Genomic DNA, 14,223 nt, shown 5'->3' on the forward strand with positions numbered 1-14,223 from the left:
TGGATCCCAACGCACTACTTCAGGAATGATTGGCACTAGATTGATACGATCGTCTGGGGGGAAACATCAAATCTACAAGGCAGAAGGAAGTTCTCCGTCCTGAGTCGTGGCAAAGTCTTCGAAGTATCCTTGTTGGATCAATTGGGTCACAAACTTGGAACTAAACTGTTATACGACGGGAAGTAATTACCGACATCTCAACTCCCTACCTTTTCGCGAAGAATTTTTCATTGCTCTTGCCCAAACATGATAGGACCCTGGACCATTGGAGTTGCTCTTTCCGCCGTGGCGTCGCGGGTGACTTATCAGAGCCCCCCATGTACCTTCCCTTGTTGATGGTCCAATCACTCAACCGCTCAATCGCACGGCATGTGCCCACCACGGAGGGCAGGTGCACCCTTGCTCTGGGTAGCGACGCGGAGGATCACGAGCCAATCTTTTCATGTCCGCTCACCTCATCTAGGAAATTCTTGCCACGACGTGACTAAAACTCCAATATTCCTACCTCGATCTGCTTTTTCTTCCTCCTTTCGTTGGCGACTTTCTGCACCTCGAATAGAAAGTGACTCACGATTCTAGAATCTCGACAGGATTGGATTGGCCCAGGCCGAGTTCAGCTCCGGGATCGACCACGACGGATCTCACAACGGCTAACATCCAACGTGGGGTATTACTTCGTTCGTACTCTTTACCGCCACACGATCTGCTTCTTATCGCTGGCGGGGAGGTCACATACCGAACCAAGCTGACCGTCTTACCGGATCTCCCACCTCGCGAACGCACGCTCGAACACAGAAGCACCGGCTAGACCATCTCGTTGAGTTGTTTCTGCATACGAGTGCCGTAATTTCTTCTCATTCGTGTGGATTTAGCAATCACACATTCATTACACACACTTTCGTCGGGCAACGATGAGAAGATGATCCCGTCTTGGAACTAAACTAAGATAGTGAAAAGGACATTTGACTGGGCAGCCAAACAAACCGAGGCCTGCTAAGCTCATCGCCGGCCCGGGTTTAGCCCGGCAACATCACACCCGCCATCCCGCACAAGCCACTCGTACCGCAGTGAGTTGGACAGAACTACAACCCGTTGAGATCGATCGTTTCACCCGTGATAACTTCACCATCTTCCGCAGTTAGAAATGTCTTCGAAATAGTAACCTATCGACTCCAGCCCCATGGCCCTTTCGGCCATCCAGTTGTCACTACTAGGACCCGGTGTTCCCCGCGGTCAGCCGTATCGTGTCCGACTCTATCTAGTCTAGATGAGACCAAGAGCGATAACGCAAGACTAAGAGTCCTCGCTTGCAGCCGAGCCGTGGGACGTGCTCATCAGTATCCGTTCCCCTTGACCGAGGGTATTTTCAGCTTTATGTTCCTTCATTCCTTGGCATTCAAGCCTTTCAATGTTCCAAATTCCTTCCGTCCTGCTTACCCGTGTGATTCAAATCCGGGACTCTAGTAACACCAATCACGCTTCTCGAGCAGGATATCTGTTCTTTAAGGACGAGAGAGCCCAACGCCCAAAAGTTCTAGACTTCCCACGGAACCCAACGCTGCAAGATGCAAACAATCCGGCATCATCATCTCTCTCCCTCCCCATTCCATCTGCGAGGCGGTGAAATGGACAAGCTTTCCACCACCCTCCCTTTTTTTCATTTCTCTCCCTACCGCGGACCAGGTTCACCCTGCCCGCCAAGCCCGACTACCATTCAATAAAATTGCGGGCCCATACCCCCGGAGTTCCTGTCGAGCCCGATGTCCCCAACGACCCCGGTCGAAGGGATGCCCAGTATGATAATTCACATTTGCTTTCATTTTTTTTCCCCTTCGAATCTCATTTACTTATACTTCGTAGACTTCGTATCCGCTGGGGAGAGGACGATGCGGGAAGAGGTGGAAGCAGGAAGAGGGACGTGCTTTGGTGCACATGACAAAGAATGAGGTCCGCTACTTTTAACAGCCGCAACGCGCCATTGCCCAATCCATTCCATAATGCATTCTCGTCGAATAGGACCGCAAGCCGACAAGAGTACCGCTGCGGCGCTGCATGGGAAATGCACCCCCTTCCATCCTACTCCCGTAAACCCCCGTCGGTTCCTCCGTGATGTTCGTGGAAAAAGAAAAAAGTCTTCTGCCAACCAGGAGTGGAAAAAGGAAAGTCCAAGCATCTCGTGCATGGGGAGGAGTTACATCCAGAACGCCAACTCAAAATTGCAAACCCCCCCAAGCAACAACGATACTCCTTTCAAAGACTCGCTCCTCTCTTTCCCTTTCTTTTCTTTTCGTTTCTTTTCGTTTCTTTTCTTTTGCTCTCGCAAATCCTCCAAGATAATGCCCTTCCTTCGCTCTAGTGTACTTCGTGCTTCGTAGTCTGATTGCAGTGTATACTTGTACCCCTTGCTGATCCCCACGCAAGGTCGTAGCGGGAGTGGAAACAAAATGCTATTGCCTCAAAATCTTCAAATCTGTCAAAAGAAAACTCTACACCACTTCAAAGTACACTTATTATGCACGACGGTGGCTCGTCTCTCCACGAAAATTTGCGGAGTACTTCGTACGATGGAGCCAACCTCGGCGCTAGGAGCGGAAGGTGGGGTCCCGTCCGGGGAGAAAGAGGGACCAGGGGTCGACTCCGTTCCGGATATTAGCATGTCCGGGTCTCGCCTCCATCTGGATGTCGGAAGCTGCTCCGTAGGTTCTCAGAATGGCGTAGGCACCGTTGCGTCTACCATGTCCCGGACACTGCGGTCCAGGCCCCATAGCCCCAGAAATATTATTCTTCACAATCTCGAAACGCTTACTTGTAATCCATTCGGATTCTCCTTCATTTTAGCAGCTCGTAAGTCTGCCTGGTATCAAAATAGCTACAATACAAGAAAACTCCCGATTTAATCATACACGTAAAGACTCCTCCTCAATATCCCAATCTCCACAATCAGGGCCTCACCTTTCGTGTGTCCCAAACTCAAAACATGGCAGAATAACCGAAGCCTCCTTGCACTTCTTTTCGATTCCCGTCTATCCCGGCCCAGGTGAATCTCATAACAAAGGAATGAATGATGACAAAGACATATGAAAACCTTGATGCGGGACAGAGAGGCAGAAGGGCCTCAATGTGTTCTCGTGAATTCCGACATGATTCGGATTGCGTTCTTGCAGATCCTTTAGACATTAAACACGACCTGTTCCGTTTCTTCCTTCGCAATAGACTCGCAGATGCTGTAAAAGGAAATGACATGATGAGTTCATGGTGTTGATTTGTAGTCGGGACAACTTATAGACCGATGACCGCCGCAAGGCCCACGAGCGCCGCTAGTATTACTTGAGCCACAACGGGCTCAAGGTGAGCGGAGGGCGACGCAACGATATCGAAGGGACTACCGCCAGCACCCTGCGGACGGTCAAATTGGTTTCCGCTCTTCCCATCGCGGTCCTTGTTGTCCTCGTCGTCGTTATTGTCCGTCGCTGGTGTCTGCTCGGGCGGCTGAGCATCGTCTGTGCCCTGGCCTACATCGCTGTTAATGGGAATAAAGGTGAAAGAGGGGGCCACAACCAGGGATGTTGGGATCGTTGGGGTCGTACGGCTCTCTCCTTCCGACGGTGTGGGTGTGTTCCTGTTCGCCGACGTCGTCGGCGTTGCGACGGGCGTCGACGTCGGCTGGCGAACGTTGTTGCGGCATATTATGCTCACAAGGTTGCCGAGGAGGGTTTGGCCCAGGAGCGTGTCGGACCTCGCGCGAACGTTGGCGCAGTTTTGTTGGATGCTGGTTTGCATGGAGGTGAGGCCTCGAATGCAGGCGGTGGAGCAGGTCTGAGTCTCGAAATCCTTCTCTGTGCAGCCGGGGACGGGGGTCTCGTAGATTCGTAGGCATTGTTCGGGGATGGAGTTCACTCGCATGATGTCCGCCAGCGACCTTTCGGCCGAAATGGTCGTCGACAGCAGTAGAGCTGCGAGGGCGAAGCTCAAGAGAGGCGATTGCGTGCGACGCTGCATCGTGATGGACTGAGGCAGTTGAAAGAACTGAGGGGGAACGCCACTCCGATCGGAAAACAGAGAAGAGGAAAAGTCTCCTAGGAAATGGGCTTATTCAAAAACCGCGAGTCCTATAGGAGAGACGCGGAAGGTAAAACGAAGACTCGGAATAGGCGGACAGTCGGTATCAGGTTGAGCCGGCTGAGTCGACACTCGTTCAGGTGACCGATCTTTTTCCGTGTCACTTCTCGAATTTTCAATGCTGGAAGCTGGAAATAGAAAAATCGAGAGTCGCTAATTGCAATCTCTTACTCCCTTTGTTACCAAAGAAGAGGTATTTGGTGAGGCTAAGGGTGAGGGTTGTGTTGGTAAATTCCGAAACGCGAAACGTCTCAGAAGGCGACCGTTGGGGCCCGTGTAAGTGAAAATAGGCTCACAACGGATGAGCAACCGTCAATGCGGCTGTAAGGTGGCGTCGATCTCTCCAAGAGTGGGAACTACTCGACCACTATGTAGGCAGTAAAGAAAGGGCTGGAAAAGAGAGCTGCTGGGCAGGAGTGGAGAAGTAGAAGAGAAGTGAGGATCCCGAATATTAATCAAGATCGATCGACTTCATGCCTTGTAGGCCCAGGTTTGAAGTAGAAGGTATGCCTGGCGAGTCCTCAGAGAAGACAGTGCAGCCGCGAAGCCAATAGGGTTCTCCTATCGGATTCCTCCTAATGACACTGGAGACGCTGCGAGAGTTGTCGTCGTTACAAAAGGAGGCTCGGAGAGGCCGGGAGGGTTCAACGTCTCTCTCACTGAGGACCTTCGTTGGGCGTTTCGATCAAAGGAATGCGTGTTGGTAGTTGGAATGGCCTTTTTTCGTTAATTGTTTGGTATGGAAGGATGAGGCGAAGCGCAGCTCGTCCTTGTTGATGGAGATCGGTTGAGATTAAAAAGAGGCGAAGCGGCAGCTGCACGTAATGCGGATGAGAAAAGCCCCGATCGAGATTAAATATTATTTTTGAATTGTTTTCTGTGATGATATCGTGATGTTGTGTTGTGATTGCAGCTTCCTAGCAAACCAAGGAGAGAGAAATCAGAGGAAAGAGCGACTTCGACGATTGGTTCCGAACAATGAAGAAGGCGCGAAGGGTGCGAAGTAGGTCGGTGATCGTGGAGGATGATGATATAGATTATCAACACCAACACAATTTCACAGGCACCAACACCAGCAGACTGAGTCCGTTTGCTCCAGAGCAGGGAGTTTCAGATAGGATTGCCTCGGATAGAACGCAAAACCTGTTTCCGCAGTTGAATCGGCCCCTTTGCCTTGGCCCCTCTGGTGAGTGCGATGCTTGCAGCGAAGACAAATGGCCAGATCTTGGCTAGGCGGTCCAGAATAGGCAACGATCTGATCCCCAGTTGCACCTTGGACAAATGGTGGATCACAATGCTTGAGTGGGTGCGTCCAGCGCCGTCCAGGTAAATCAGGTCGTTGGGATGTCTGCGAAGCAGTCGAGTGGGTTCCCGCAGCAAGGATGTTGGTCGTTCGGCCGTTTGCAAAGTTGTAAGGACCTTCGGGAACGGGCTTTGTTATGCCACGGATGGATACCACAAAGTGGGCACCCTTGTTTTAGATCGTGGAGAATCTGGGAAGGGAGATGAGGATGGGCAAACGCTGCAGACACGAGAAGGAAAGAGGGTCAGACCAAGAAGTCGGGTTTGGCATGGCGATGGGGGGGATCAAGTATTCTTTTGATCTGGATGTCTCGACTTCGGACACGCTAAAAGCCCTTTCGACAAGGAAGGGGCCCGAGAAAAAAGGAAAGCCAAAAAAGGGACCATTTCTGCGGTTCGTAACTTGGCAGTCAATGGGAGACCATCGCAAGGTGTTTGCGGCGATCAGTTGAAACATTCGGCCGCCCCTCTGCCCCCCTCTTACACCCCACACATCAGGCCCTTGTTGGCTGCGACGGAACCACGGCGAAAGCCACCCCCGCCACCTCACCATTTGCAGTTTACATCGCCAGCCGTGTTCTGACTTAAAGGATGGGCTTTTTTCCCAGCACTAAACTGTCTCGGTCCTAGGATATGCGCCTTGGTGTTGAGATCGAAACACTAGCAGAATATCCGAACATACGGGGCTATGAGGGCTGCACCGCGGAGGAGAAGGGTGGCAAGTTGAAAGGCCTCACAAGCAGAATAGTGCAGTCGCTGACCTGAAGCTGAAGTCAAGGGAATGCTGATAAAGCGGCTACTGTTGGACGGACTGCCGATGGTGTTGGCTCGGCCCCCAAATGGACTCGGCTTCTGCGGCCGAAGTCTGACCACCACGCGCTACACCATACGATTCCCTCTCTTTATCGACTTGCTAGCAAGTGGTATCTCCTCCGAGCGAACCCGCACATTTTCCTTGAATTTATTCACAGGATTCCTGCTCTTCCGAGAGTCTTCCGAGCTTCTTTCAAAGCTATCTCATACTTCGTAGTATTTGTTTTTTGCGTCGAACGACGGTCATGCTGAGATTCTCTGCCTGTTGCATTGGTAATTTGTTCCTGCTCCCAAAGGGAACCATTAAGGACCATCGACATGGTGAACAACCCCTGCAGTGAATCGCCGGTTATCCAGCCAATTGGTTGGCAAAGGGTGGCTGAACCAGTCTCATGCTACGGCAGCGTTGGTTGGCTCCGGAGCAGGGAGAAACGGACCAGACGCGATGCGGTTGGCTAAAAATGCCACAATGGGGAAACACAGCATGAAACGAAACATGGTCAAAGTCTGTTTGAGAATGACCACCCCCTTTCTGGACCCCTTCTCTGTGAACCAGACTTGATCGCCCCTAACCTCAACAAGGGTTCACACTTTCTCCTTCCCCCATAGGCTTCACACTTGTCGTGAACCTAAACCAGGAGGAGAAATTGTTGCAAATGACACCAATTCTCAGACCTCGCGACATCAGTCATGGGCACGTGGAGACAAGGAAGAGCGCACACTCAAGGGTCGCACAAACCCACCAGTTTCTCCCCGACTCGCTGTTTCCAGCAGAGTCAACCCGGTCGCTGTTCCACTCGGTCGTTTGGACATACAAAGGTAGTATGCTCGATTTTAGCAACATGGTACGATGACGTTAGGAGTTTTGCTTTCGCACACACGAAGTCTGAGTATGAGCGCCTTTGTCGAGACTTCCTGGATCAATGGGCAGGAGAAGGACCAGGATCGTCTTCCCATCCGCACACCAGATTCTCATTTCCGCTCCTCGACCACCCATCAAGCAAGCAGAGATCTACATTGACGCGGTCAGTCTGAGTCCATGCCCCCACGATTCAGAGATCCGCATAACTCAGAGGGCACATCATAATTTTCTTAATGGAAGTCTAACCAAGGAAAAACCCGCGGCAACCGAGACTTCCTCATCCATGGTTAATGATTGATCAGAGCGATTATCTGCGCCACCTTAACCTCTCGTACGCAGATAATTTTCGCGCATCCGGCAGAGGTGCGCCCATGTCGATCGCTATTATCTTGAGCACTGGCGACCAGGATATGATCGACAGCTTGTGCACTTAACTGCTGACAAGTCACCGCAGAAGAAAGGAGGATGACTTCGTAGCCCTTTGAAACAACATGTAGTTTGCTTCATACGAGGCAGTTCGCTCGACGACAAACTTGTCTCCATAGCCAACTGATTGATCAAACGCCTCCGGATTTAGTCACCAGCGCGTTCACATGGATGTCCCTTGCTGAATACCTTATTCCCTGGTAGCATCCGGGTCGGACTCCGAAATCCAGCCACACATCATCCCTAAAACGGCCTAGCAATATCGGAGGCTGAAGGGTGCGAAGGCCATCCGGGAGCGTCATTGCGCCAAATGAAGTAACGAGGTTTTCGATACTCTCCCGAGGTATTTCCAAAAGACTTCAAGCATTCGATATTATTCTATGAGCCGGTGAGCCTACGTTGTAGGATTATGACGAAAAGAAAAGCAGAAATCCGTCAACACCGGATTCGAACAAAACTCTTCGACAGCTGTCTACATCAGGTAGAATATCCCCAGGAATCTCTAGGCCTTGAGGAGATTCTACAAAGTCTTCAGAGACTGGGCCAGATCGATTCAGCAGCCAAAAAAAATATCATCTCCCCTTTTGGCACCATACTTTTCCTCCAGGGAGAAAAAGACTAGTCAGTATTGGCGTTTCATGCCTAGTGACTGGGGATCCTCACAACTCACGACGTATCAATGGGGTTACTAAACTCGAACATCTGCAAACCTCCTCTAACATGTTCCCACCATGGATTTCTCTGACTAAAAAGTTTGGGATACCTTTATTTCAAATGCCTCCGATGACGCCAGTAAATAGCTCTCCAGGCGGTGATGAGTAGACTGGGAGGCTTGTGCAAGCGGTTTTCGTAGCCAGACTGCCTGTCATGGGATGATAGGAGTCAATTCCTGAATCACCACCATGCCGGATATGTGTCACTGGTTCTCAATATTGCTTCCAGCTCCGCTAATATAAGAAGTTTATTCCGCAGGAAGGCGATATCCGTGGGGAGGCAGATCAAGAACCATCCACTCAAAGAAGTCAATCTCAATCAACCGAAAATTCTGATGTTTCACCCCAACCATTACCGCAACACCATGAACAATAACTTCAGGAACAGGAACTCCTGTCGTGGAGACAGAGACGTAACTCACCGCCGAGACGCACTGCACTATGACCCGAAAGCTTGCGTGGCCGAAGAGAAGGGCGCTTACTCCTCCCTCGGATTAGACGACGAAAATATCCCCGATCCTCGCTCCAACATCTTTCCAGAGTACACCACGGGTCTACAAAACGCTCACTTCCCTACTGATTCCGGTGTCACCTTGTTGGGTTGGATCCCGATTCCCATCTATGTTCGAGATGAGCCTCGAGACGCCAGTTCCGCTAAGGGTGACTGCCACCAGCGGCATGAAGAGAATAACCCATCGTTTAGCCCCCGCCGATCGTCTTCCCATTCGTGGCCCTTACCGAATTGTTGCCACGCCGCATACGAACCTAATCCTTCCGGTGGGCAAGAAGACCCCACTATGCCTGGCTTTAGCTCTTTTCACAGTAGCCCAGCCCCTCACGATTTCCATCCTGACACCACCGGACGTGGTTCTGCATCTGTGAATGGCACCGGGCCAATACTATTGGGACGTGAGTGCGCCGGGCGTTCTCGCAAAAGAGAGCTTCTGCGAATTGCCCAACCCAAGCCCTCGCCGAATCTGACTACCGTTAAAGAGGAAAGAGTTGAGGAGCTGGCTCCTGAGAGGCGCCAAGCTAGCGCGAGTCCCCGGTCTCCCTTCAGTACGCATTGTTGCGGTGACTGTGGGCGGCCCTTGGTTTGGTCAGATGGAGTCTGTTGCGATTGCACAGGGGCTCTGAGCGAGACATGGTGAAGGTGGTATGAGGGAAGGTGAAGGCGCCTTGGGACCATTCTTTATTATGTTGGTATTACAATAATCTACATTGCTTCGCTTTCAACTCTGGGCTCCAGAATCTGCCATGCAGAGCACTTCCAAGGACACTGCAACGGCAGTGTCCTGCTGTTTGCCATTACTTGCGGGTGACCCCTCGTCCTCTGTACTTGGCACATATGTTTCGTGATGTTGCCTGTACTACGCATCGAGTATGGCCGAGGCCTTTCGACATCTTCCATATGTTTGAGTTTCCAGAACGGGCAAGTCTCTCCTAGGGTGTTGAGTGTCTAATAACGTAGACAGAGGCCGCTGGTATCAGGGAATGCCTGCCAGAGACCTTCCCATTTGACACAATCGCAGGTGTACTGGATCATTTCCCAGGTGCACATGGCGAATTCGAATCTCTCCAGCACTAATCAATTGACATGAGCAATGGGATACGTAGTGCATCCGGGTTGCCAACTATACAAACCTCAGATGATTGATATTTGGTTTCAGAAGGTTGGATGGGTTAGTTAAATGCTCGACGCCTCGGCCTCATTCATCAATCGTAATTCGATACTGGTGAGTTCATGTTAGCCTTATTCTACATGATGGGCGCTGCCAAAGAATTCATACCTGGTTGCTCCGTGGCGCTCGTGGTGATGGAAGTGCCCCGGTGAAAGATGAGTTTTCCGTCATCTTGATAGAGATCGGGTTCTTATAGATCTATCTGGGCCCCATTGCTCTGCTTCCAAATGGACCTACGACCGGGCTACAGGCAACAGCAGTTGAAGTTTCGTCGTCGCCCTACTTTTAGAATCCCTCCTCCTTCTAACTGGTGCATCAGTGGGAGATTGCCGCTGGCTCAACGCCGTAGCGCTCCGTGCCACTTTTTTACCAGATCCCAGTGTTGGAAATTTGAGAGCCTGCAGGAAGCCAGCACAAGGCAGCCAATAGTCGAACTCTCTCCAAGGCGCTTGTCAGCCATCCTTAGACCAAACAACAAAGTATCAACGATATTTGCGGCACTCCGGACCACTAACAATTGGAACGTGATCTTGTCCGGACTGGTTCACGAGCCATTCTTTCAACGCCGTGCGTCGTCTCCCCGTCAAACCCGGAATAAGTCGAGCCTAAATCCTTCCTTTTCCGTCGAAATAGTCACAGCAATCGAGATGGAACCTCTTCGCATCATTTCCATGGAGCTTTCCACAGGCGGTAGAGTCGAAAACTACTTCCGGATCCTGGCCGGAACCAACGTCAAGTACATTACCATCCAAGCCGGTGCACTCGATGATGATTCACTTTTAGACATGCCACTGGACTTCCACAATATTCTACCTCCCTTGCCATATGACAAGGACAATTGGAACCAGGCATACATTTCTCGCAACGCAGCATCTGGAAAATTGGAACCAACACTGTCTAAAACTGAGCTGCCGGGTGTGCAGACTATCTGGCACTCGGAAACGGTTAGCTTTCTAGACCTCGAAAGGACCAAACAACTCACCCTACTCGCTCAAGAGTCCATATGGAAGCAGGAACAAAACTCTACAGAGGGCAGTCCTGGGTCGGAAAGCCAGACCAAGCGAACCATCATCTCCAAGATGGCTCGATTTCACTGGGAAGTCCAGTACATCGAAGCCGAGACCCGAATCTATCAGCGCCTGCAACCCTTGGGCATCGGGCCCAAATTCCTTGGCCACGTACACGAGGCAGGTAGGGTGATGGGATTCATCCTAGAGAAGGTGGACGGTCGGCATGCTGGCTGGGAGGATCTCGAGGTATGCCAGGCGGCGTTACGGCGTCTTCACGGTTTGGGGATTGCTCATGGGGATTGCAATCGGTATAATTTTATCATCGGTCCAGACGATAACGTCACTCTCATCGATTTTGAGAAGGCGATAATTAATGCGGATCTAGAGATGATGGAGAGTGAGATTAGTGGTTTAGAAGAGCAACTACGGGAGGAGACTGGTCGGGGTGGAGGTTTCATACTCGAGGAGAGTGATTGATGTTGATCTCCTCCACCGCCGCTAGGGTTTTCTACCACCAACAGTTGAATATGCTCACCGTGCATGCACACGTTGACTTTGGATAAGAAGGAAAAATAAAAATAATAAAAAAGAGGAGAAGAAAATTAAAAACGAAGAAGATAAGGTGAAGAGAAAGGCAAAAAAATCAAGATGTTTTAGCATCTCCCATACCAGGAATCGAACCAGGGTCTATGCTGCGCTCATTAGATGAGAGAGCATTATGCTAACCACTACACCATATGGGATGGTGGATTGTTGAACACCAGCGACGAACATCCACATCTTCTAGTTCGAATGCGAGAATCCGTTTGGTCAAGCCCTTCCTCGATTGGGGGAAAAGAAAGGCCAGCTTCGAGGATATAAAGAAGAAGGGAAGAGAGTCTACTGGAAGGTTGCTGGGAGAGAAGGGAAGAGAGTCTACTGGAAGGTTGCTGGGAGAGAAGGAGGGAGTGGGATAATTAAGGCTGGCCAATTAATGGAATAATTCATGGTCAATGGTCAATCAAAAGTCAATGGTCAAGAGTCAATACAGCTTTCAACTGGGAATAAAATCTGTTGTCTTCACTTGCTGGTCGTGCCTGCCAGTGGTGATGTGTGATCCATGGTGTGAGGTGTTGAGATGCTACAAAGCTACAAGGCTACAAGGCTACAAAGGTACTATTTCATATTTCGTCCTGTTTTCCTGTTTATCCTGGCCCATTCGGTCTGTCGCCGTCCATTTCACTCTTTCATCTCCTGTGCCAAAGCAAGCCCCATCTCCATCACTTCTCTGCCTCCCCTTCTTTTCTTCCATGTTCACTAATCGTGACTTCTAAGAACAAGCTCAACTCGAGCCTATCACTAATATTGCAACATCAACATGCCGCCTCTATATCACCTCCCAGGCGAAAGCAGCCCTACACCCCATCCCCAGGTCTACTACAGCCACGATGCTCAACCTTCAACGACCGCAACAAACGAACCCACCCTTGCAACAACGACAAGGCATGCACATGTCACCGAGTGGCTCCCCAAATACGAACCAAGTCCTACGGACAGCACCCTCTCCTCGCCCAGTAACCTTCCCTTGAACGTGGACCAGTGGGTCACCTTGGGCCCGCCCTCGAGCAGGCTTACCAAGGGTTTCCTCGCCGGGGTCATCATTGGCCTCGTCTTTGCTCTAATGTGCGGGTGCTACATTCCCTGCTTCCGACACGGTTAGCTACTGTCGTCTCGAAGCAGAAGGAGCGACCCAGAAGAGCCCCCTCGTCGTTTTGTTACTGCGAGTGATCTTGATCTATGACAACCTCAACTAGGCGGTTGGTCACGGTCTCCAAGTACGACCTCGGCCAGAACGAAGTGAATGTCCACAGAGCAAGAGTCGAGTAAGTAAAGTTGAGAACCACCTATCCCAGTAAGGCTTGCTAACTCGCCTTTTGAGGTTAAGGAAAGATGGGGCGTACGACGTAGGCTGCCAGCCATCGCGGATTTTCTGATTCGCCGTTGAGAATGGAGAGGGGAATACCGGGAACCAGGAGACAAACACGGTCAGGGAAGGTGAGTATTGACTGGTGCGGCCCTTGATCTGTAATAGGGAACTGACGCCGCTTTCTGCCGGTAGATGGACCGCAGCAGCGATGGCGGAGTCTTGTTCTTCTTCGACAAACACTCGTACTTTCGAACGAAGTAAGTGAACTCTCGAGTCTTCCTTGTTTCCTGCGGCAATCGCGCGATGGGCATGATCAAGACATTACTAAACGAATACTATGACCAACAGGGAAACTAACTAAGCCTCAACCCTTGCGCTGAGGTACGGAGTAATTACTATATTTATGTTCGTCGCATGAAGAAACATGGGGTTCCAATCTCTTGGCACCGCAAATGGCAGGGGAAACTTAATAAACGAGATCAGATCCGGGGATTCCGTACACCACAAGTGCCCTAATTTGACGACAGCTTGCTTCGATGGAGTTGAGAGACCGGAGAGCGAGAAATACCTTCCCCGCTCTCACGGCGATGCCTCCCACGGGAGTTGTGCACGATCATCTCCGCTGCAAATCCAAGGCCAAGGGAGTGCGTTAGGCCCCCGGAATTGGGAATGGCAGACGCCTGTGCCCTTGTTGACACCCCCCGTCCCGCCCGCGTCGGTGGACTTCTCTTCCACTCCCGTTCAATGGTTCGATGGAGACTGGGCAATCCTACACCTGAACCCTCACCTTCCTCTCGCGGCATTGTGTAGCTTGGTAACAGTGGAAGGCTAGTAGTAACCCAATGTGCATGAAGGACAGGGCCGGAAGGCCTGGCGATGTGCACGAAATAGCGGTCCGCGAGCTGGTAATTTCATACTTGCCCGCTCTCCAATCTAGAATGGAGGGGCAAGAAAAACATGACTGACCGGCTTCCCATTTAACTTGCAGCGCTTGCTCGAGAGGTCCAAGGGCCCGGTTGGCGAGGGAAGCACGAATTTTAGCGCCTCTCTTAGTCGACCCGGTTCTGACGATTTGCCCACGTTCGCTATTGCGCGTCCCGCTGTCTATTCTTTCGACCGAGCCCTATCCACCTCCCGTCCCGTCCGCTCCCGTCCAAAGGACGACATAGCAACAGCGTTTGTGCGTTGTGATCCAACCGATCCGATATAGGAGGAATGTCAGCAGATGTTGAACCGGGACCTCGTAATATTTGGTACCGCCAACCAAGTGTTCCGGAGAAAATGAATGGCCTTCTTCCTCAATGTATTACTTCGTACGACCCAACCAGGTCAACCAAAAGCCTGTGGGAGGAAAAAACAAAGTATGGAACCGGATGTCGTGCCGCCCGCC

General features: G+C 51.1%; 2 protein-coding genes and 2 pseudogenes across 2 annotated transcripts; 3 read left to right on the plus strand and 1 right to left on the minus strand.

The window, feature by feature from the left end:
• Window positions 1–3,279: 3,279 nt before the first annotated feature.
• Window positions 3,280–3,999, minus strand: SAPIO_CDS2081 (annotated as a pseudogene; the record flags this gene model as incomplete).
• Window positions 4,000–8,600: 4,601 nt separating this feature from the next.
• SAPIO_CDS2082 (uncharacterized protein) lies at window positions 8,601–9,386 on the plus strand (the record flags this gene model as incomplete). The annotated part of the gene is made up of 2 exons (XM_016785207.1): window positions 8,601–9,294; window positions 9,364–9,386. The coding sequence occupies 2 exons, from the start codon at window positions 8,601–8,603 to the stop codon at window positions 9,384–9,386; spliced, it is 717 nt and encodes a 238-aa protein (XP_016645085.1).
• Window positions 9,387–10,564: 1,178 nt separating this feature from the next.
• On the plus strand, window positions 10,565–11,404 carry SAPIO_CDS2083 (annotated as a pseudogene; the record flags this gene model as incomplete).
• An 880-nt stretch (window positions 11,405–12,284) lies between these two features.
• SAPIO_CDS2084 (uncharacterized protein) lies at window positions 12,285–12,900 on the plus strand (the record flags this gene model as incomplete). Its single annotated transcript, XM_016785208.1, has 3 exons — window positions 12,285–12,589; window positions 12,721–12,789; window positions 12,852–12,900. The coding sequence occupies 3 exons, from the start codon at window positions 12,285–12,287 to the stop codon at window positions 12,898–12,900; spliced, it is 423 nt and encodes a 140-aa protein (XP_016645086.1).
• Window positions 12,901–14,223: the final 1,323 nt, after the last annotated feature.

Source organism: Scedosporium apiospermum, assembly GCF_000732125.1.
Source record: "Scedosporium apiospermum strain IHEM 14462 chromosome Unknown SEQ_SAPIO_0085, whole genome shotgun sequence".
Lineage (NCBI taxonomy): Eukaryota > Fungi > Ascomycota > Sordariomycetes > Microascales > Microascaceae > Scedosporium > Scedosporium apiospermum.